The sequence below is a fragment of the Scyliorhinus canicula genome, chromosome 16 (genome assembly GCF_902713615.1).
Source record: "Scyliorhinus canicula chromosome 16, sScyCan1.1, whole genome shotgun sequence".
Lineage (NCBI taxonomy): Eukaryota > Metazoa > Chordata > Chondrichthyes > Carcharhiniformes > Scyliorhinidae > Scyliorhinus > Scyliorhinus canicula.
The window spans coordinates 24,248,735-24,272,897 of NC_052161.1; the positions used below are offsets into that span (position 1 = coordinate 24,248,735).

Here is a 24,163-nt window from a genome sequence, read left to right on the forward strand (position 1 = left end):
AATGTTGCCCAGGTCTGCTGCATATGGACACAGACTTCTTCAATATTTGAGGAGTTGCAAATGGTGCTGAACATTGTGCAATCATCAGAAACATCCCCATTTCTGATCTTTATGATGGAGGTAAGGGGTCAATTATGCAACAGCTGAAGATGGTTGGGCATTTGATATTACCCTGTAGAATTCCTGCAGTGATATCCTGGAACTGAGATGATTGACCTCTCATAACCACAAACCATGTTCCTTTGTGCTCGGTTTGACTCCAACCAGCAAAGTGTTTTCTCCTTGACTCCCACTGACTGCTTGATATTAAGGGTAATCACTCACCTTACCTCATTTCTGGTGCTCAGCTATTTTGTCAGGTTTGGATCAAAGATGTAAGAAGGTCAAGAGCTGAGGTGGTGGAAGCCAAACTGAACGGCAGTGAACAGGTTATTGTTGAGTGAGTGTTGATTGATAGCACTGCCAATAACGCCTTCCATCATTTTGTTGGAGATCAAGAGTAGGCTGATAGGGTGGTAATTGTCTGGGTTGGATTTGTCCTGCTTTTTATGGACAGGATATACCTGGGCAATTTTCCACAATTTTCAGGTAGATGTCTGTGTTGTAGCTGTACAGGAACAATTTGGCTAGGGGCATGGCTATTTCACAAGTCTTCACTTCTTTGCCAGAATGTTGCCAGAGCCCATAGCCTTTCCATTATCCAGAGCCTTTAGTCATTTCTTGATATCACGTGGAGTGAATCGAATTGGCTGAAGAGTGACATCTGTGATGCTGGGGGCCGCAGAACGAAGCCAAGATAGAGCCTTCACTCGGCACATCTGGCTGAAGACAGTTGCAAATGCTTCAACCTTGTGTTTTGCACTGATGTGTTGGGCTCCCCCATCTTTGAGGATGTGGATATTTTGGAGCCTCCTTCTCCAAATGGCTGTTTAATTGTCTGCCATCATTCCCAATTAGATGTGGACTACAGAGCTTAGATCTGATCCACGAGCTGTGGGATCACCTAGCTCTGGTACACAAGTAGTCCTGTGTGGGAACTTCAGTACGTTGACATCTTATTTTTAGGTATGTCTGGTACTGCTCCTGGAATGCCCTCCTACACTCTTCATAGAACCAGGATTGATCCCCAGCTTGATGTTAATGTTAGAGTGATGGGATATGTCAGGCCATGAGGTATAGGTTGCAGTTGTCTATAATTCTGTCAACTTTCTAAACAACACAACTCAGCAGGATAGCAGGGAACAAGGCTAGAACTGACAATGGTGTGGACCTGCAAGTATTTCATACTGGTGGGAGATGGGTTAGCAGTCAGCAAATGTTATGAAGGTTATCACTAGAGAGTGAAAGGTTCAGAGCAAAAAGGCAGATGGGCTAGGGAGTAGGAAACTAATGCAGTCAAACAGTTCAGAATCAAACACAGTGTCAAGACTGTGCACTGTCTCTGTCCACAGAGCACTTAGAGATGGAGGGAGAAAGTATGTTAGATGCTGTTATGTATGTTAGGTTAATGTATGTTATGTATATTATGTTATGTATATTATGTTAAGTATGTTAGGAGAAAGCATGTCGTTGGGCGACAGCTAAACAGGGTTCACATCGGTCTCCTTGAGGTTAAGGTGAAGGAAATTCTTTCTTGGGATAGATGGATCAAAAAGATGTAAGTGGTTACAAAGATATAAAGCTTGGGGTGACAGGTGAAAGCTAACACTGTGCCTGTGAATAATATTGTCACAGTAGGATTACATCGATAAAACTGAAAGCATGCTAGATGGGTCTAAAGGAGCTGACTGCAGTGAAGAGATGATGAAGATGCAGAGCGGGATCAATTTTGTCAAATACCAAAGAAGGTTTAAGGAGGATGTGCAAAACAGTGCAATACAGTTTCACTCACTTCGCATTAGATTAATAACTTTGATCAGGGTGTTGCAGGTAAATAGAAACAAGATTGAAAGGCTATAAAGAGGGAGTTACAGAAAAGGTGGTTATGGGAAAGAAGGAGAATTTTGTCACGGGAGAGCATTAATGACAGTTTGAAAGTTGGAGGATCAGAGCTGCAAGATAGGTTGCCATTGAGGACAGGAGAGAGCATTTGGCTGAATAAATACAGTTAACAAGAAAGGAAGCACAAGGCATAAGGCTTAGAGAAGAGCAACTTCATAAGGGCTGGATGGGAAGTAAGGGAGAAGGTGTCGAATGGCACAGCGTCAGGATAAAGATATGGGTGGAGGTGGTTGAAGCAGATCACCTTGCAGCAGGATTTTCCGTCGGCAGGATCCTCCGCTTCGTCGGCAGCGCATCCACGCCCATGGGTTACCGACGCCATGGGACGGCCAGAATGGGAAACCCCATTGGCAGGCTGCCGGAACAAAGGATCCCACTGCCAGCGCGGGCTTGCGGGATGGAGAATCCCAACCTTGACCTTTGAAATTCTAAAACTCATGAGCTCCTCAGAATTGGTGTTTGAACCAGAAGTGGGAGTGCACAGGAATGCAAAACAGAGGAAGCAGTTTATAAATTTCGGGGGTGGGATTCTCAATAGGCCGACGGCAGAATCGCAAAATGCGATTAGGCAGAGAATCGGTTTTGATACCGAAATTGTGACAGGCGCCTGGTTTACGCTAAATCACAATTCTCCTGTGCCTCTACAGCGGCATCAGTGCGCCACTCCGCATGAACAGTAAACGCTGTTGGCATATCATTAGCAGGTCTGACCCAGTATTCTCTGGGGCCTCCGTGATCCTCCACCTCCAATGGGGGGAATATCCGACGCCGAGATTCACTTGTGCTTTCAACAATTGTGAAGCAGGAGACGTGGCCGATGAGGGGGAGAGAGGGAGTACGGAAAGTGTTCGACATCGCCATAGCGTGCTAACAGTTGTGCCGCTGGCCGAGTGGCTTCTACCAAAGCCGGGGGTAGGGGGGGGTGGAGTAGCAGCATTGACCACGAATTGGGCTGTGGGATCATGGAGGATGGGCACAGAACACCATTGCCGCAACCTGCCAAGTAGCCATGTGGCTGCGCACACTGCTGATTGCCCACTGTGAACTTAGTGCGATGGGTCATATGGGTGTCCCCTAGGCCACTCCTCTAGGTACCTTCTGGCCCCAGCCGGCCCATCAACGGGATGGGCACGCTCCAGCGCCACCAGTGCCATCTTGCTGGTTGGGATGACTGTGCAGAGAGTGAAGTGTTAATGTACGGTTGCAGCTTGTCAGCTTCTCGATTGCCAATCCTGACTCCGGCGAATTTGACACCGTTTTCCATCAGAATCAATCGTGTTCCATGTGGCACCAGTGCTAACCCCTCAACAGTCAGTGAATTGGTCCAGGTGAGGCGCCAGTTTTGCTGTCATAGAACTCCACGTATCCTGCCCCGGCGTCAACACTTAGTCTTAGGAACGGAGAATCTGGCTGCTGATATTTCAAGGCATTTTTGTTTTTGTCCTCTTTCTTAAAAACTGCCAGCCAAGGAGCATAGTTGGATAATATTTTATACAGGCTTTCTTTTTCACTCGGCAATTTTTGTTCTACTGGTATCCAGAAATGACAGTGAAATCCATCATCTGGCTAATTTGAAAAAGTAGCTTAACTGGTCAAATGGTCACTTGTGTGGGACAATGCAGACAAAAAATAACGACACATTCACCACATAATATACAAAAATATAATTCAGCATGTCAACCAGATAGATGCAATTTGTCACAAATAGTAAGTTTGAAGAACTTCTAGCTGTCACAAGGTGGTTCATACAGGAGTTTACAACTTCACCATCAATAGCATACGGTAGAAATCTTGCCCTTTATGGCTTTACAACCTTAAATAAATTGTGTATGTATCACATACCCCATTTACTGTTTATTTTTCTAATTTATCTTGTACTTGTGTTAACAATATTAAAATAATTTCACGGTGAACATTTGTACATTGAGGTAAATTCAAAACTTACCCACAGGTTTTTCACAAACCAAACCATCAGCCATTTCAGTGCACGCATAAGCCTTCAATCCAGCAACTTCAGCTTTTACTAGATATGCACAGAAGCCAGAGTCATTGGGTTCACCAGGAAGCCACTGCAGAGTAGTGTTAGTAAATGGTGACATATCTTCCCAACCCCAGTAGGAGATGTTGATCTTGCGCAATCCAACCCAAGGTGATATTCTCTATCATAACAATGACAAAAGAGAAGGAACAATTAGCCCTTTAGTTACACACGTGCCAAATCAATACTGCTCTGGTAATGCTCAGTTTTATTGTTTTTTTCCTTAAAACTCTAACTGATTGTAACTTATTGGAACACATTCTGTGTGCATGGCAGTTACTAGTTTACTCATTATATTCTGCTCCAAGATAGACTCCTGGCTCCAATTTACAGCAATAGGCAGAATATTTCCACTGTGTTCCACTTCAGAAATATTAACTGGCATGTTTGACATTTCATGGCCAGGATTCTCCGATCCCGCAGCGGGTCGGAGAATCGCGCCATGCCGCTCCGGCGACCGGAGAATCGGTGCAAATCGCACCCGCGAAGTCGCCGCCACGCCGGTCGGAGGCCATTGAACCACTGAAAGCGACTCCGCCTCCCCCCCCCCCCCCCCAGCGATTCTCCGCGCCTCGACGGGCTGAGTGCCCGCCGGGTTCGGCTGAGTCCCGCCGGCGTGGGTTATGTATGGTCCTACCCGGCGGGACCTCGGAGTTCCGGCTGCGAGGGCTGTCCTGGTCGGGGGGGTGGGGGGATCCGACTCCAGGGAGGGCATCCACAGTGCCCATGCCCGCGATCGGGGCCTGCCGATCGGTGGGCGGGCTAATTCTGTGGAGGGACTATGTTCCACCCTGCCGGGCCCTGTGGGGCTCTGCCATATTGCCCGGGGGCCAGCACGGAGACAGCAACCAAGCGCATGCACGGACCCACGCCGGCCGTGGCGTGCCGGTGTTCGAACACCGGACCAGCGGACACCACTCCGGCGCCATACTAGCCCCCTAGGAAGGGGCCAATGTCAGGGCCTGGAGGCCCTTTGACACCGGAGTCGCTCGCGCTGCTTTTGACGCCGGCATCAGAGCTTGACCAGATCGGAGAATCCAGGCCCATAGATCCGTTAAAACTATTGCATCAAACATCTGTTTAGACTCTAAATTAAATACATCATCCCCAACCCTTAACAATGCAGAATACATCAGGCTTCAATAGCAGATTTATCAAGTAAGCAAAGCAAAATTATGTCTCAAATCCTTAGTTTGCCATGTTGGAGTATCATTCAAAATGTTAAGTACTAAAATTAAAACACAATGTCACAGTAGAATAAGCACAAAGTCTACCACAAAACTCAAATGAGAATCTAGCCCAGGCAATGTAATTAAAGTTTAGTTGCTTTTCTGGGTGAAAAGATCAAAATAATTTTGCATGAGCACAGTTCAAAGAGCAAAACTGCCCACTGTTTATATTAAATTCACAAATTCAGTCAGAGAGGATTGTTTGAAGAATGGAAAATGTTCAAGTTAGTTTCGTAGTGAATGTTCTCAGGAGGTTCTTATCAATTCTTCACTTACTTGCCTCGGGCAAATGAGTTATACACCAAGTTTGCTGCATCACCTCGGTTACACTCCAGGTAAAATTAAGCACCCATTTCCTTCAAAACCCAGAGCACCACTGCTTATGGAAAGCCATGTAGGCACTTTTGAAGGGCAAAACGCAAAGTACTGCCAAGCACAAATTCTGTACTGCGAAAACCTATGATATTCAACATATGGCAAAGTCTACCTGAGTGAGGAGGACATGTACTGATTGGCTGTATGGAACAGTTTCAAGGCACATCATGAATGTGAAATGTCACACAGTCATTGAATTGACTTGTTGTTGGAGTTCTAACTTTTTCGCTGCTAGTTCAACTTGTAAGCACTCTTGATGTTTACAATTTTTGTAAATTTATGACAAATTTGTTCCTCATCTTTAATATCATAAAACAACCCAAGGCACTTCACGGGAGAACTGTCGAACAAAATTTGACACCAGTCGTATTAGGGGATACTAGGGTAGACAACAAAAAGCTTGGTCAAAGAAGAAGGCTTTAAGGAGCATTTTCAAGAAGGAAAGAGAAGCAGAGGGTTGGAGGTTTGCAAAGGCAATGTCAGAGCTTGGGGTCCAGGCAGCTGGAGGCACACCACCAATGATACACCAATTAAAACCATAGAAATTCAAGGACCCAGAATTACAGGTGTACAGTTATCTCGGTGGGTTGCAGCACTGGGGGAGATACAGAGATAAAGAGGAGAGAGGTCCTGTAGGGATTCGAAAGCAAGGATGAGAATTTTAAAATCAAGGTAGAACAGTTTAAATAACATTTTTGGCCAGCATATTGTCAGTTTTGTTCTATATCTAGCTGCAATATTTCTTACATGGATGAACTCAATGCTGGAAATAGGAAGCTAAATGGGCAAAGCATTTCATTATCGACACTAGTCAAGGGAGGAAGGGCACCATGATGCACCTACAGAATTGAGAGACAAGGTGCATGGAAAATTAGACGGGGGGCAACTAACATCAGTAGAATAAGGAATAATGAAGCAGGAATTAAATGGAGCAAAGAAACAAAAACAAGTAAAAGAAAATAATTCAATTTATGTAGCACCGTTTACGACCACCACTGTCCCAAAGGACTTTACATCTAATGGAGTAGTTGTGAAGTGTAGATGCATTTGTAATCATCATAGAATCATAGAATTTACAGTGCTGAAAGAGGCCATTCAGCCCATCGAGTCTGCATCGGCCCTTGGACAGAGCACCCTACCCCACCCACACCTCCACCATACCCCCATAACCCAGTAACCTCACTTAATCTTTTTTGGATACTAAGGGCAATTTAGCATGGCCAATCCACCTAACTGGCACATCTTTGGACCGAGGGAGGAAACCGGAGCACCCAGGGGAAACCTACGCCCACACGGGGAGAACGTGCAGACTCCGCACAGACAGTGACCCAAGCCGGGAATCGAACCTGGGACCCTGGAGCTGTGAAACAACTGTGCTAACCACTATGCTACTGTGCTGCCCCTTGTAGAATGTAGAAAACATGGCAGCCAATTCCCACAAGCCATGAGATGATGTTAATTGATTAAGGAATAACTCTTGACGAGGATACATGACCTACTCATCTTCAAAACAGTGTTTTACATTAACCCAAGGGGGCAGATGGTGCCTCAGTTTAACAACTCATCTGAAAGATGGCAACTCCTAATATAGAATCCCCTCAATACTTCAGTACTGCACTTGAATGTCAATCTTGACTTTTCTGCTGAAATCCTAGAGTGGGGCTTGAACCCTCAACTTTTCTCACTCAGGCAAGTGTTCTGTCAACTAAGCCACAGCCAACACTATTGGAATGCACATGTGTTAATGCAAGAGCTGTTGGAAATAGAGTTGATCAGCTACACAAACAAGTTTCTCCATAGGGTTATGATATAGTGGCTATAACAGATATCTTGATTAAACATGGGCATGAGTGGAAACTAAGCTACCTGGCCATGATGAATTCATGTTGTTACGATCCTAGTTGATATTATAACTGGGCTGGAAGATCCCAAAATAGAACCCTGGCTCAAAAGACTCTGGGCTGGATTCTCCATCAGCAATATCCTCCGTCCCGCCGGCAGCACACACACCCGCGGATTTCGCGACAGCGTGGGGGTGCCGACAATGGGAAACCCCATTGGCCGGCTGCCGGGACGGAGAATCCCTCCCCGTAACTTTAATTTTACTTTTTATAAAACGTGGAGGAACAGAGTCAAAAGACTGCTAATTAGTTTTGATAACAAGAAAAAAAAAATGAAACATGAAAAATGGGATTATGGTACAATATGCCTCCCCTCAGCTTAACAATTACACACAGGTTTTAAGATCAACACGGATTACAAAGTACATCTTAATCTACAAATGAGTCTCATTAACACAAAGTCCCTTTTGAGCACACAAGATGACTGTGGTCAAATAAAACTCCACTCTGAACCATAAGTGAATGTTTGTGGATGTATTCAAACTTCCCCCAAATGATTCTTATTCCATAGACACCTGGTCTCACTGAACTTCGGTTTCCACACGAGTGATTTCAAACTTCCCTTTCAGGAATCACACTTTCAAATCTTCTATTAAATCATGCACAAATGACACAATTATTTCAAATAATAGCTTGAAAACTGTAGTAATTTCTCAGAAAACTTAGCACTACTGCAGATATCTTTCTGGCCTCTCACGAAAATGCCTTTTCAACTCTCGTTAAGATCCCAGATCTCTGTTAAGATCTCTGTTCCGTTACCTCCAGACTTTTTCGAACATCTCTTATTTTTCTTGTTTCCTCAATTGGCTGGACTTTTGATTTCCGGCATATGTTCTCTCAACTATTCCTCCTTAATATTATTTTTCTTCTAGCAAGGCTGAGAGAGATGTTTTTTCTTACTATATATCTCGAACTGCCCGAAAATTAGCGAAACTATTTAGCGGGAGAGGCAAGGAGAAAGAAGTAGCATATTTCCTTTATATATTTCAAATTATTTTTGAAGTTGTTTCATTTGCGATAAATAAATTTAGGAATGTACAGTACTTCAACTGACAGGGTTTAATGCTTAAAATCTCACACCCTTAATGTTGTTTCATTTAAAATTGTACTGTTCAGGAATACAACAATAATGTTAAGCGGGAGATTAATATAGAAGAGAAGGAATTATGGGGATTGATAGGATAAAATTAAAACAGTTACTAAATAGGTGGACAAAATTACTAAATGACAGTTCAGATGGGAAAAATCCTAGGTTGCTGAGGGAAGCGAGGGTGGAGATAGCAGAAGCTCTAGTCACAATTTTTAAATCCTCCTTGAATGCGGGAGTTGTGCCAAAGGACTGGCGGATTGCAAATGTTGTGCACCTGTTCAAGAAAAAGGAGAGGAATAAATGTAGTAATATCTAATGTCACTGGTGGGAAAATTACTCAAGACCATTAGCAAGGATAAAATTCATTCTCACTTGCAGAAGCACAGGTACTTAAAGAACAGTCAAAAGATAATTTGTGTGACTGTTAACTTGACTGACTTCTTTGATTAAAGAGACAGAGAATCAATGTGATACTGTCGCTTGGCAATTGTTGTACTTTCAAAGAATGGTTAATAAATTAACATAACAGATATCACAATTCATTGTGATTAAATATGAAGAGATGCACTTTAGGAGAAACAGCATGTATCGGCTGTACAATACTAAATAGTACTATTTTGAGGGGGGTTGCAAGAACAGAGGGAGCTGAGGGTGCATATTCACAAATCTTTAAAGATGGCAGGGCAAGTTGATAAGGCAGTTAAGAAATCCTATGAATATCTGACTTTGTAAATAGGGGCATCGAAGATAAGGCTACCATGCCAAACCTGTACAAATTTCAGTTCATAGCTCAGCTGGATACTATATGCAATTCTGGGTATCAGATTTCAGGAAGGACATCATGACCTTACAGAGGGTACAGAGGAGAGATTATATGGAAAAATTGGGGAAGCCAGGATTGTCCTCCTCAAGACAGAGAGGATTATGGGGAGACCTAACAGGCATTCAAAATTATGAGGAGTTTTGATACAGCGAATACGGAGAAGCTATTTCTTCTGCAAGTAGAATGGTAACAAGAGGCACTAAAATAACTAATGAAAGAACTTGAATGAAAATGGGAAGTTTTGGCCGCGACAGGATTGGTAAGATCTGTAACTCACTGGCCAAATGGGCAATTTAATCCAATTTGATATTTTCAAAACACAGTGGGCGAGAGTCTCCGTTGGCCAACGCTGAAATCGGAAAACGCGGTTGGGCAGAGATTAGATTCCGACGGCAAAATCACGGTCCGATTTGACTCCAAATCACAATTCTCCGTCACCTCGAGAGCAGAGTAAATGCGGTCCGGAACGCATGGACAGGAAATACCGTCTGCATGTCATTAGCGGGCCTCCGCAATTCTCCGCCTCTGGTGGGCTGAGTTCCCGACGACGCAGTTTACTTGTGCTTTTTTAAAAACCATGAAACTGGCGTCACGGCTGCTGAGAGAGCAGGTAAGGAAAGTGTCTAAACATGGCCATTGTTTGCAGACAGTTGCGCTGCTGGCTGAGGGCTTCTACCAGGGCCCAGAGAAGTAGGGGGGGGGGGGGGGGGGGGGGGGGGGGGGGGGGGGGGGGGGGGGGGGGGGGAGGGAGGGGGGGGGGGGGGGGGGGGGGGGGGGGAGGGAGGGGGGGGGGGGGGGGCAGGAGATTAGCTGTGGGGTTGGGGTGGCAATCACGGAACACCATTGCCACAGCCGGAAAGGCAACCATGCAGCTGCGTACACTGCTGACAGCCTACTGTGAACTTAGGGTCAAAGAACAAAGAACGAAGAACAAAGAAAAGTACAGCACAGGAACAGGCCCTACGGCCCTCCAAGCCCCTGCCGACCATGCTGCCCTACTAAACTACAATCTTCTACACTTCCTGTGTCCGTATCCCTCTATTCCCATTCTATTCATGTATTTGTCAAGATGTCCCTAAATGTCACTATCGTCCCTGCTTGTACCACCTCCTCCGGAAGCGGGTTCGAGGCACACACTACCCTCTGTGTAAAAAACTTGCCTCGTACATCTCCTCTAAACCTTGCCCCTCGCACCTTAAACCTATGCCCCCTAGTAATTGACCCCTCTACCCTGAGGAAAAGCCTCTGACTATCCACTCTGTCTATGCCCCTCATAATTTTGTAGACCTCTATCAGATCGCCCTCAACCTCCGTCGTTGCAGTGACAACAAACCGAGTTGATTTAACCGCTCCTCATAGCTAATGCCCTCCATACCATGCAACATCCTGGTAAATCTCTTCTGCACCCTCTCTAAAGCCTCCAGATCCTTCTGGTAGTGTGGCGACCAGAATTGAACACTATACTCCAAGTGTGGCCTAACTAAGGTTCTATACAGCTGCAACATGACTTGCCAATTCTTATACTCAATGCCTCGGCCAATGAAGGCAAGCATGTAGTATGCCTTCTTGACTACTTTCTCCACCTGTGTTGCCCCTTTCTCATCGCTATCCGCAATTCCCCCAACCTCTGTGTCGTCTGCAAACTTACTAATCAGACCAGTTACATTTTTCTCAAAATTATTTATATATACTATGAGCAGCAAAGGTCCCAGCACTGATCCCTGCGGAACACCACTAGTCACAACTCTCCAATTAGAAAAGCACCCTTCCATTGCTACTCTCTGCCTTCTATGGCCTAGCCAGTTCTGTATCCACCTTGCCAGCTCACCCCTGATCCCGTGTGACTTTACCTTTTGTACCACTCTACCATGAGGGACCTTGTCAAAGGTCTTACTGAAGTCCATATAGACAACATCCACTGACCTACCTGCATCAATCATCTTTGTGACCTCTTCGAAAAACTCTATCAAGTTAGTGAGACGCGACCACCCCTTCACAAAACCGTGCTGCCTCTCACTAATACGTCCATTTGCTTCCAAATGGGAGTAGATCCTGTCTCGAAGAATTCTCTCCAGTAATTTCCCTACCACTGACGTAAGACTCACCGGCCTGTAGTTCCCTGGATTATCCTTGCTACCCTTCTTAAACAAAGGAACAACATTACCTATTCTCCAGTCTTCCGGGACATCACCTGAAGACAGTGAGGATCCAAAGATTTTTGTCAAGGCCTCAGCAATTTCCTCCTTTGGGGCGGGCAACTCCGGCACGAAGGAGTGGCGTGAACCAGTCCGGCGTTGGGCCGCCTTCAGGGGCGAGGCGACACCAGAGTGGTTTGTGCCACGCCAACCGGCGCCGAAGGGCCTCCGCTGGCCGGTGCAGCGGCCGACGCGGAGGAATAGAATGCCCCCCCCCCAGCACAGGCCCACCCGCAGATCGGTGGGCCCCGATCGCGGGCCAGGCCACCGTGGGGGCACTCCCTGGTGCCAGATCCCCCCGCGCCCCCCTCAGGAACCCGGAGGCCGCCCGCGCAGCCAGGTCACACCGCTAAGTACCTGTTGTAATTTACGCCGGCGGGACCAGCCTAAAACGGGCAGCCACTCGGCCCATCGCGGGCTGGAGAATCGCCAGGTTGGGGGGGGGGGGGGAGGCACTGCCAGCAGCCGGCGAGGCCCGATTCCCGCTTCCGCCAAATCCCCGGTGCCGGAGAATTCAGCAGCCAGCAGGGGCGGGATTCACACCACCCTCCCCCCCCCCGGCGATTCACCGACCCGGCCCACTACCTTTCATAAGTCAAGCAAGTCTGACGGTTATTACCAGTTACTAGTTAATACTGTAAAGAGGAATAACCTCTCGGGGAAAGCAAGAACAGTTAAATTTGTTGCACCATGGTTGGTTCTGTTGCAGAGGGGAGGAGCAAAGAGTGTGGGAATGCAGTAGTTATAGGGGATTCGAATGTAAGGGGAATCGATATGCATTTTTGCAGCAGCAAACAAGACGCTAGGATGGTACGCCGCCTCCCTGGTGCTAGGGTCAAGGATGTCTCAGAGCGGTTCCAGGTAATTCTGGAGGGGGAAGGTGAACAGCCAGTGGTCATTGGCACCAACAACATGGATAAAAAATGGAATATGGTCCTGAAAGCAGAATATAGGGAGTTAGGAAGGAAGTTGAGAAGTCAGACCTCAAAGGTTGTGATCTCTGGATGACTATCAGTGCCACGTGCTAGTCAGGGTAGAAATTGTAGGATGTATTGGATGAATACGTGGCTGAAGAAATAAGGGGATGGTTTTAGATTCCTGGGGCATTGGGACGGGTTCTGGGGAAGGTGCGACCTTTCCAAATTGGATGGGCTACACCTGGGCGGGACTGGGACTGATGTCCTGGGGAGAGGGGGTCGCGGGGTACTTGCTACAGCGGATGGAGAGGGTTTAAACTCATAATGGCAGGGAGATGGAAACCTAAGTAAAGATTCAAAGCAGCGGGAATTAAGAACAGGAGACAGAAAGGAGAATAAGAAAAGTGATAGGCAGAGAAATCAAGGGCCTGTATCAGATAATACCACTGTAAAAAATAGAAAGGAAGGGACAGAGTATGTTAAAAGGACTAGCCTCAAGGTTTTGTCCCTGAACGCACGGAACATTCAAAATGAAATGAATGAATTAGTTGTGCAGATAAATGTAAAGGTACATGATCCATTTAGGATTACAGAGACATGGCTCCAGGGTGACCAAGGATGGAAATTAAACATTGAGGGCTATTCAATTTTTAGGAAGGACAGACAGAAAGGAAAAGGTGGTTGAAATGCATTGTAATAAAGATATTGGCCGAGATTCTCCCCTACCCGGCGGCGTGTCAGAGTGGCGTGATCCACTCCGGCGTCGGGCTGCGCCAAAGGTGCAGAATTCTCTGCATCTTTAGGGGCAAAGCCCTCACATTGAGGGGCTAGGCCCGCGCCGGAGTGGTTCCCACTCCACCGGCTGGCGTGAACGACCTTTGGCGCCACGCCAGCCGGGGCCGTAAGGACTTCGCCGGCCGGCGTAAGTCCGCGCATGCGCCGGAGCATCAGCGGCTGCTGACGTCATACCAGCGCATGCGCAGGGGAGGGGTCTCTTCCGCCTCCACCATGGTGAAGGCCATGGCAGAGGCGGAAGAAAAAGAATGCCCCCACGGCACAGGCCCGCCCGCCGATCGGTGGGCCCCGATCGCGGGCCAGGCCACCATGGGGGCACCCCCCGGGGTCAGATCGGCCCGCGCCCCCCCCACCCAGGACCCTGGAGCCTGCCCGCGCCGCCAATCCCACCAGTCAGCTAGGTGGTTTAATCCACGCCGGCGGGAAAGGCCTGTCAGCGGCGGGACTTCGGCCCATTGCGGGCCGGAGAATCGCCACGGGGGGCCCGCCAACCGGCGCGGAGGGCCTGCTGACCGGCGCGGTGCGATTCCCGTCCCCGTCGAATCGCGCTAGCGGGGGCGGGATTGACGCCGGACCCGGGCGATTCTCACCCATTGATACCAATATTGAGGAAAAATATTAGTACAGATGATGTGAAATCTGTCTGGGTGGAGTTAAGAAACATCAAGGGGCAAAAAACATTCGTAGGTATGCTACATAACCACCAAACTGCAGTGATAATGTTGGGAATAGCATTACCCAGGAAATCAGAGATGCATGTGATAAAGGAATATCTGTGATTATGGGTGACTTTAATCTGCATATAGATTGGGGGCGCGATTCTCCGCTGCCCACGCCGGTTGGGAGAATAGCGGGAGGGCCTCCCGCCATTTTTTGCGCCCACCCGCTATTCTCCCCCATCCTTGCCCGACCCACGTCACGAATCGCTGCTCGCCGTGTTTTACGGCGAGTGGCGATTCTCCGCGGCCGATGGGCCGAGCGGCCGGGCCTTTACGTCCGTTTTTTCACGGCAGCAAACACACCTGCTTGCTGCCGTCGTAAAAACGGGCATGCGCGAGTTCCGTCAATGGCGTGATGACGTCACCCGCGCATGCGCGGGTTGGAGCCGGCTCCAACCTGCGCATGCGCGGCTGACGTCATACAGACGCCAGCCACGCGTCATCTTGGCGCGCGGCCTTAACGACAGTCGTTAAGACCGCAACGCCGTGATTCCCGGGGTCCCGCTCCTAGCCCCGATGGGGGGGGAAGAATCGGGTCCCGGGAACGGGCGTGAAGGCTGCCGTAAAACACGGGCAGTTTCATGGCAGACTTTACGACTCTCCGCATTTGCGGAGAATCTCGCCCTGGGTGACTCAGATTAGTGACTCAATCAGTACAATAGAGGAGGAATTTCTGGAGTGTATACAGGATGGTTTTCTGGACTAGTATGTTGAGGAACCAACAAGAGAACGGGCCACTTTGGACTGGGTGTTGTGCACAATTAGAAAGGATTAGTTGCCAATCTAGTTGTGAGAGAAACATTGGGGATGAGTGACCATAATACGATAGAATTCTTTCCATCAAGGTGAATAGTGAGGCAGTTGATTCTGAGACCGAGGTCCTGAACCTCAATAAATGTAACAATGATGGTATGAGGCATGAGCTGTCAATGACAGACTGGGAAACATTACTGAAAGGAAGGGCAGCGGACAGGCCATGCCAGGCATTCAAAGAATGAATCAGAACTCCAAAAGTTGTTTATTCCTATTTAGTGCAAGAGTAGAAAGGGAACTGTGGCCAAACCATGGCTTACAAGGGAAATTAGAGATAGTATTAGATTCAAAGAAGAGGCATTAGCAAGAAAAAGCAATAGACCTGAGGATTGGGAACAGTTTAAAATTTAGCAAAGGCAGACCAAGGGATTGATTAAAAAGGGGAAACTACAATTTGAAAGTAAATTAGCAGGGAACATAAAAACTGACTGTAAAAGTTTCTGCAGGTATGTAAAGAAAAAAAGATTAATAAAAAGATTAATAAAATACAGTTACAAACGGGGGAATTCATGACAGGAAACAAAGAAATGGTTGAGGAACTAAATTTGTACTTTGCTTCTGTCATCACAAAGGAATGATGTGGGGCGGCACGGTGGCATTGCTTAGCATTGCTGCCTACGGCGCTGAGGACCCGGGTTCGAATCCCGGCCCTGGGTCACTGTCTGTGAGGAGTTTGCACATTCTCCCCGTGTCTGCGTGGGTTTCACCCCCACAACCCAAAGCTGTGCAGGTTAGGTGGATTGGCCACGTTAAATTGCCCCTTAATTGTAAAAAATGAATTGGATATTCTAAATTTAAAAAAAAAACAAAGGAATGATGTGGAGATGCCGGCGTTGGACTGGGGTGAGCACAGTAAGAAGTCGTACAATACCAGGTTAAAGTCCAACAGGATTGTTTCAAACACGAGCTTTTGGAGCGCTGCTCCTTCCTCAGGTGCATTCACCTGAGGAAGGAGCAGCGCTCCGAAAGATAGTGTTTGAAACAATCCTGTTGGACTTTAACCTGGTGTTGTAAGACTTCTTGCTGTGATCACAAAGGGAGACATGAATAATGTACTGAAAGTTCTGAGAAGTACAGATTTTAGTGAAGAGCTGAAGGAAATTAGTATTAGTAAAGAAATGGTTTTCGAGAAATTAATGGGATTGAAGGTGGACAAATCTCCAGGGCCTGATAATCTGCTCCTGATGATCTGCATCCCAGAGTAAGAAAGTGTCCCTAGAAATAGTATATCGATTGGTGCTAATTTTCCAAACTTCGTTGGACTCTGGAATGGTTCCTGCAGATTGGAGGGTAGAGAATGTAACCTTGCTATTCAAAAAGGGAGGTCGCGGGAAAACGTGGAATGAGAGACAAGTGAGCCTAACGTCGGTTTCTGGAGTCCGTTATCAAGGATTTTATAGCATAGCATTTGGAAAAGTGGTGTAATCAGACAAAGTCTGCATGGATTTACAAAAGGAAAATCATGCTTGGAAATCTACTAGAATTCTTTGAAGATGTAACTAGTAAAGTTGACCAAGGAGAACCGGTGGATATGGTTTATTTAGACTTTCAGAAGGCTTTTGACAAGGTATTACAAAGCAGATTAAGGTCTTGAAATGGATAAAAAGCCAATTAGCAGACAGGAAACAAAAAGTTGGAATAAATGGGTCTTTTTCTGATTGGCAGGCAGGGACTAGTGGGGTACTGCAGGGATCTGTGGTCAGACCCCAACTGTTCACATTACATATTATTAATTTGGACGAGGGAACTAAGTGTATTTTCTCCAAATATGTAGATGATACAAAGTTGGGTGGAAGGGTGAGCTGTGAGGATGCAGAAATGCTTCAGTGGGATTTGGACAGGCTAAGTGAGTGGGCACATGCATGGCAGATGCAATATAATGTGGATAAATGTGAGGTGATCCACTTGGGTAGAAAAATAGGAAAGCAGATTATTATTTGAATGGGTGTAAATTGAGAGGTGGATACTCAACTAGACCTTGATGTCCTCGTGCATCAGTCGCTGAAAGAAAGCGCGCAGGTACAGCAAGCATTAAAGAAGATAAATGGTACGTTGGCCTTCATTGCGAGAGGATTTGAATATAGGAATAGGGATGTTTTACTGCAATTGTATAGGGCATTGGTGAGGCCACACCTGGAGTATTGTGTGCTGTTTTGGTGTCCTTATCTGAGGAAGGATGTTCTTGCTCTGGAGGGAGTGCAGCGGAGGTTTACCAGGCTGATTCCTTGGATGGTGAGACAGCCATATGAAGAGAGACTAAATTGGTTAGCATTATATTCATTGGAGTTTTGAAGAGTGAGATAGGATCTCATAGAAATTTATAAAATTCTAACAGGGTTAGACAGGGTAGATTCGGAAAGAATGTACCCGATGATGGGAGAGTCTAGAAGTTTGAGGATAAGGGGTAAACATTTTAGGACTGATGCAAGGAGACATTTCTTCACCCGGACAATGGTGAATCTGTGGAATTCGCTACCACAGAAAGTAGTTAAGGCTACAACGTTGTGTAATTTCAAGAAGGAATTAGATTTAGCTCTTGGGGCAAAAGAGATCAAGGGATATGGGGGGGAAGGCGAGATCAGGGTATTGAACTTGATGATCAGCCATTATCATAATGAATAGCATAGAAGGTTTGAAGAACCTGCTCCTGTTTCTATTTTCTATGTTTTGTCGAGATTGGCTACCTTCTACTTGCATCCTAAAATCAGAACTAACAATGCACAATTTATATTAGAGACATTTGAAAACACACATTGCCTTGAAATAATGGATAGGACAATATAAATAAAATACGTTTTCTTTAGATTAAAATTAGAGTATGACAGTCACATTGAACCTCATCGTTAATGATTCTTCTTTTAAAATTTGACAGATGGATAAATAATAATCGTCAGGAAAACTCAACCAACTGAATGCCTGGCTCTCAATGTAAAAGCTGTTCACTAGCTGTCTGCAATCCATATAGAGTTGTAATATAGTTGAACGAGTTTAAATTCTCAGCAAGACCTTTAGATGCATCACCATGTGGGAACAAAGTACCCCACTGTGGGAAAACAGGATTTTGAATCCGACCCACCATATGCCTGGCCATTAATGTTTAGTGCGCACTGGCTTTAAAAAGAAATCTATCTACTACACCAAGCAAGGAACAGACTCTTGATTAAGTAAAAACACTGGGTATATCACTCTCTCATTTGCATTCTGTTCACATAAAAAGCTGGGGGATATTATTAATTCAAAAAGGATGAATACACCCTGTTATATCTTGTGAGCTACCTCTATTTCATGCCAAATGGGATAAGCTGTCATATAAATTACCTTAAATTCAACAAAGTATTAAATTCACTGGACTGTTTCATCCTTAACTGCTATTTTCATTATACATTGATTCAAGAAATGAAAATTTAGCTTCACAACTCCAAATGGTAAGGAAGATAGGTTAGCTGCCAGTTGCTAAACTTCCGATCTATTATTTTCAGCTTTGATTCTACAAAACAAAAAGTAACAGTCACACTGAGCGGGTTATGCCAGACCTACAGGAGTAGACATGGATTACAAGGTGGTCCTAGATGCAATGTTATCATGCCGCATCAGTGTAATTTGCACTGGAGAATAAATCTTTTCTCTATCAAGATGTACAAATTTACAATTTTTCTGAGTAAGATGCCGATATATCTTTGAATGAAAAGCATCTATCTTCACAGCACCAATTAAATATTTCAGTATCAAGCTTCAATGCCAATATTCCACTCATGGGCAGCACGGGAGCACAGAGGTTAGCAAAGTTGTTTCACACCCGGGTTTGATTCCCGATTGTGCGGAGTCTGCACGTTCTCCCCGTGTCTGCGTGAGTTTGCTCCGGGTGCTCCGGTTTCCTCCCACAAGTTCTGAAAGACGTGCTGTTAGGTGAACTGGATATTCTGAATTCTCCCTCAGTGTACCCGAACAGGTGCCTGAGTGTGGCCACTAGGGGATTTTCACAATAACTTCATTGCAGTGCGCATGTAAGCCTACTTGTGACATTAATAAAGATTATTATATTAAAGTAAGTGAATTTAAACATTCTGAAGGGAAGACAGTAAAGGTCGGATTACTGCCACAATAGTAGAGAACCTAATGCTGTAAAATAAAATGCCAGTGTCAGTAGGCCAGTGCTTCCCAAACCTTTACCTGGTGTGGCCGCATACCTCCAAGACTTGGAGTTTTCAGCTTGTGTATCTGTGTGTGTGTATGTGTGTTGCGGTGGAGGACACAAATCAGTGGAGTAATATTTTACACTGCTCATATTTGAAATCTGAAACATAAAACTATAGAATTTGCCAAGCTAACTTTATTGATCTGCTACATGCTCACTGCCTCTCCCGCAGGCAGCCTCTATTTCTCTCTGTCACCTTGCCTGACCCTTCATCTCACTGCTTTCCTGCCCGAGCCCTCCTGCTCCACGTTCCCACTCACCACTTGCTCTCGCAACCCCTCGCGATGAGTGAGAGGTCAGGAATGGTTCAGAAAGAGGAGGGAAGCTAGCAAGAGGAGCTGCGAGCAGGAGGGTCGAGCAGGGAAGCAAAGAGCAGTACAGTAGAGCACTGAAGTGATAGTTAAACATGGAAACAGCAAACAGGAGGGTCGAGGAAAGCAGTGGAGGTAGTCAGTGCTATAACCCCCACGAGGACGACCCGTTTAATCTCCCTGTGAGTCTCATGGAGTACAAGCTCCCCTGCTGAGGGGTGGAGGCCCATCAGCGGGCTAGCTAATTTAGTTCCTTCAAAGCCGGCCTCGGCGGAGATGTGCTGCAGAGTAGTCCCGATTGGAACCATTACTTCTAAATACTTTACTTTTGCTTTTGGTAATAAACCATTCTTTTGACTCTCCTTTCTGGACTCCTCCTTGACTACTAAAGTCATATAGGGAAACAATGAATAATTCCAGATTCTTGTTATGGCCCATTGGGGGGAATTTCCCGCCATTTACTCTGCAATTATTTGAGCATAAAGTTCTTGAAGTCATGAACTTTTGTTATCCCTGATGTTGAGGAGTATTATTTGATGTCAAAATGATTGCAATCCTGCAATTTGAAGCTATGAATGATCCTATTATCAAAAACCATTGTAATATTTTTCTTGCCACTAGCTATCATTTGTTAAGAAAGAAGCACTTACTGCTACTTAGTAGCTTTATTCCTAATTGTGCTTGTCAAAGCTGCAGATACCACATGCCTTTGAGGGGTTCACAGGTTTTAGGCACACAGAGGTTAAATCCTGGCCTATCCGTTAATCACAACCCTCTCACACTTATTGTTCTTCAAATCAGAATTCAAGACTGTAGGATGGGGAAACGTGCATCATGGACCTCAGAGCTGGTCCCAGGAGAGTGTCTCCTCTCCAAGGCTGCCACTACCATTTCAGATGTTGCTACTGCCAAATTTTACCCATCTCCAGCGGAGTTGCAACCCACAGTTTGGAAAGCCCTGTTATAGACAATTGGATCTATTACAACCAATCATTACCACATATTCCAATATTCAAATTGGTTTCTATTCTCCCAAAAGAGTCTCCTGAAGATAGATCTTTAAATTACATTACAGCATTTTGGTGTTCCAAAAAGACTATAGCAGTGAAATAATGCATTGCCCAGAGGATTGGAAAACTGACAATATAACATCCTTATTCAAAAAGGGAGGGAGACATGAAAACAGCTAAGTATAGGCCGGTTAGCTTAACATGTTGGAGGATATAATAGCAGAGCATTTAGAATGCATGATATAATCAAGTAGAGTCAGCATGACTTCACGGCCGGGATTCAGAATCCACGGCGGGACCCGAGAATCGCGCCGCCCCACCCCGACGCCGGCTTCCCCATTCTCGGGATTCCTGCCGCGCCAGTCGGGGGCCGCTGATAGCAGCCCCTCCCCAGCGATTCTCCAGGCCATGATGGGCCGAGTGGCCGACGGGTTTGGCCGAGTCCCGCCGGCATGGGTTACTCAGGTCCGGGGGGCCATCCTGGAGGGGGATGAGGGGGAATCCGACCCCGGTGGAGGGGGGGGGGGGGCACAGTGGCCTGGCCCGTGATCGGGGCCAGCCGATCAGCTGGTGGGCTTGTTCTATGGGGACCTATTTTACTTCATGCCGGGCCCCTGTAGGGCTCCGCCATATTGCCCAGGGGCCGGCGCGGAGAAGGCAACCCCCGCGCATGAGCGAAAATACACCGACCGTTCCGCGCATGCGCGGAATCATGCCAGCCGTTCCGCGCCGCTGGAGCTGCGGGGACCACTCTGGCGCCAACCTAGCCTCCGAGGAAGGGGAGCATTCCCCATAATCGTGGATCATTGACGCTGGAGTGGTTGGCGCCACTTTTCACGCCGGCATGGGGACATAGCTCCATTATTGGGGAATCCCGCCCCATGAAGGGGAATTCAAATGTATTAAAATCATTTGAGGTTGTAACAAGCAGGGTAGCTAAAGGGGAACCAGTAGATGCAATATACTTGGAATTTCAAAAGGTGTTCGATAAGGTACAGCACAAAAGGCTACTGAATATGGTAGGAGCTCATGGTGTTGGGGACGATAGCATGTATAGAGGATTGGCTAACTGATAGAAAGCAGAGTTGGAATAAGAGGGGAATTTTCCGGATGGAAATCTGTAACTAGTGGAGTACCACAGAGATCAGTGCAGGAGTCACAATTATTGACAAACTATATTAATGACTTGGACGAGCACAGTAAAAAGTTAAAGTCCAACACTAGCTTTCGGAGCACTGCTCCTTCCTCAGGTGCTCCTTCCTCACATTCATCTGAGGGAGGAGCAGTGCTCCGAAAGCTAGTGTTTGAAACAAACCTGTTGGACTTTAACCTGGTGTTGTAAGACTTTTACTGTGCTCACCCCAGTCCAACGCCGGCATCTCCACATCATGACTTGAACGAGGGAAGTGAATGTACTATTGCCAGGTTTGCGAAAAAAACAAAACTAGATGGGAAAGCAAGTGGAGAGGGTGACGCAGAGAGTATACAGAGGGATGTAGATCCATCTACGTGAGTGGGCGAAAACATGGCAGATGGTATATAATGTAGGAAAATGTGAAGTTATGCACTTTGGTAGGAATAATAAAGGAGTTGAACATTATTAAAATGGAGAAAGACTGCTGAAAGCTCCAGCACAGAGGGAGTTGGGGGTCCTTGTGCATAAATCACATAAATTTAGCATGCATGTTCAGCCTGTAATAGGAAAGGCAAATGGAATGTTGGTCTGTATTTTAAAGTGAATGGAGTATAAAATAGGCAAGTCTTGCCAAAATTATAGAAGGCACTAGTTAGATCACACCTGAACACTGTTAACAGTTTTGGCCCCCGAATCTGAGGAAAGATTTACTGGCACTTGAGTCAGTCCTTGACGATTCATTAGGTTGGTCCTGTGTAAGGAGGGATTTTCTTCAGAGGAGGTTGAGTAGTTGGGCCTGTACTAACTAAAGACATTCAGCTGGATTCTCCGTCGGGGATCCTTCCCCGGCAGTGCACTCATGCTCGCGGATTTCCCGACAGCGTGGGGGTGCCCACAATGGGAAACCCAATTGGCCGGCTGCCGAGACGGAGGATCCCACTGCCAGCGGGGACGCGCCACACCAGAAAACGGTGAAACCCCCCACTGTATTTAAACTTAAGCAAGTCGATCATGGGATCTGAATGGAGTGGCATGATGTAATTAACGTGAGGAGCCAGGTCTAAGGCACTGAATGTAGCTTAGATTTGGCTGGGAACAGACAGTTTCTCCAAAAGGTTGTCAGGTTAAGCAGTAGTCTGACACAGACGAAGAATTTGCAGGCTGTTTCCTGACAAGATCTATCTCCAAGAAATATTTTCAAAGAAACTACATTCAAGTGTACAGCAGGTAATCCTATGTTTGTTAACTGTAATTTAAAGTGGCCTTTGACCTTTGATGTGTTTAGCTTGATTAAAGATACAGCAGGTATCAGATAGAAGTTGAAGTGGTTCCTTTTATTGTTAAGCATTGTTTAACTGGTGATTGTAAGCTATATTTCTGTGATGTTACTGTATCAATAATAACGTTGTTTTAACTTTATCCCTGTTTTTGCTCGAAAGCACTCCTAGAGAAGAGAATCTTTTCCTCATCTTGTACAAATTTTTTTAAAATGTTGGGTTTCTGTCCAGTATCCTAGCAAACGTTGGGGTCTGGTCTGGGATCGTAATAGAGGGTCACCTGTTTAAGGCAAAGATGAGGCATAATTTCTTCTCAGTGGGTAGTGAATCTTCAGAATTCTTTACCGCAGAAGGCTGTTTGTTAAGTGTGTTCAAGTCTGAGATGGAGAGATTTTTAATCATTAATGGAATCAAGGCTTTTGGGATAAGGCGGGAAAGTGGAGTTGAGGATTATAATATCAGATCAGTCATGATATCATTGAGTAGCGGAGCAGGCTTGATGGGCTGAATGGCCTACTCCTGCTCCTACATCTTATGATCTCCCCTTGTTAATGCTTCATCATGTACATTCTCTAGCCATGCAAAATTGGACAAATTGGAAGAAAAAAATACTTAACCGCAATTACCTGAACTGTATATTTGTGCAGCTCATCTAGAACAAATTCAACTTCTTTCGATGTAGTAAGAGATGCAAGGTTTCCACTGAGATTGTAACAATAAAGTTTTGCATTATCATAGTTTTCTCGACTTGCATTGATCCGGAGGCAGACATCCCCAACGTGGCTCCAGCCTTCTCCGCAAAGGTGAGCTGTAATTGTAGGAACAAACTCAGTTTTTATACCTCTTTCAAGATCTTCAAACACAAGAGTGATGTATGGTGAAATGGCACGAAGAAACGGTGAATTTTATGGATATTCCAAGTCACCTATATTGCCAAGCAAACATGGACCACTATCTACTATCCACCATTCATAATTATTTTACAGGCTGGTGACAGTATGCCAACTGCAAGAAGCATCGAGTTGGGAGGTCTAATTTTAAATGCAACTATTTTACTACCAATTATTTTTCCTCTGTGCAAAATACCATTTTAATTTCCATTTAGTCAATCACTTTATCTTTAAATCGTCCTTTTAAACAAACTTCAACTATAGTTTCCACATAATTACCCCTTTGCATCATCACAAGTAGTCATTCAAATGATAAGCTACTGAAAATCTGCCAAACTAATTAAATGGGGTGAGAATCTTTGAGTTTAAAATAAATTAAATATGCAACTGTTTATTCACGTTTATTTCTTTTGCAGGAAAATTGCTCTAATTTTAAAATTTTCTAAAGG

At 45.7% G+C, this 24,163-nt stretch overlaps 1 protein-coding gene across 3 annotated transcripts in view; it reads right to left on the reverse strand.

Annotated features, from left to right (window-relative positions):
• Nucleotides 1–24,163, reverse strand: part of atrnl1b (attractin-like 1b) — a 1,095,064-nt gene that overhangs the window by 788,223 nt on the left and 282,678 nt on the right. For all 3 annotated transcript variants that reach the window (XM_038774130.1, XM_038774131.1, XM_038774132.1), the window contains exons 15-16: nt 23,451–23,632; nt 3,947–4,160 (exon numbers count right to left, since the gene is read on the reverse strand). In XM_038774130.1, coding sequence (XP_038630058.1) covers nt 3,947–4,160; nt 23,451–23,632 — 396 coding nt within the window. The remainder of the gene's footprint in view (nt 1–3,946; nt 4,161–23,450; nt 23,633–24,163) is intronic.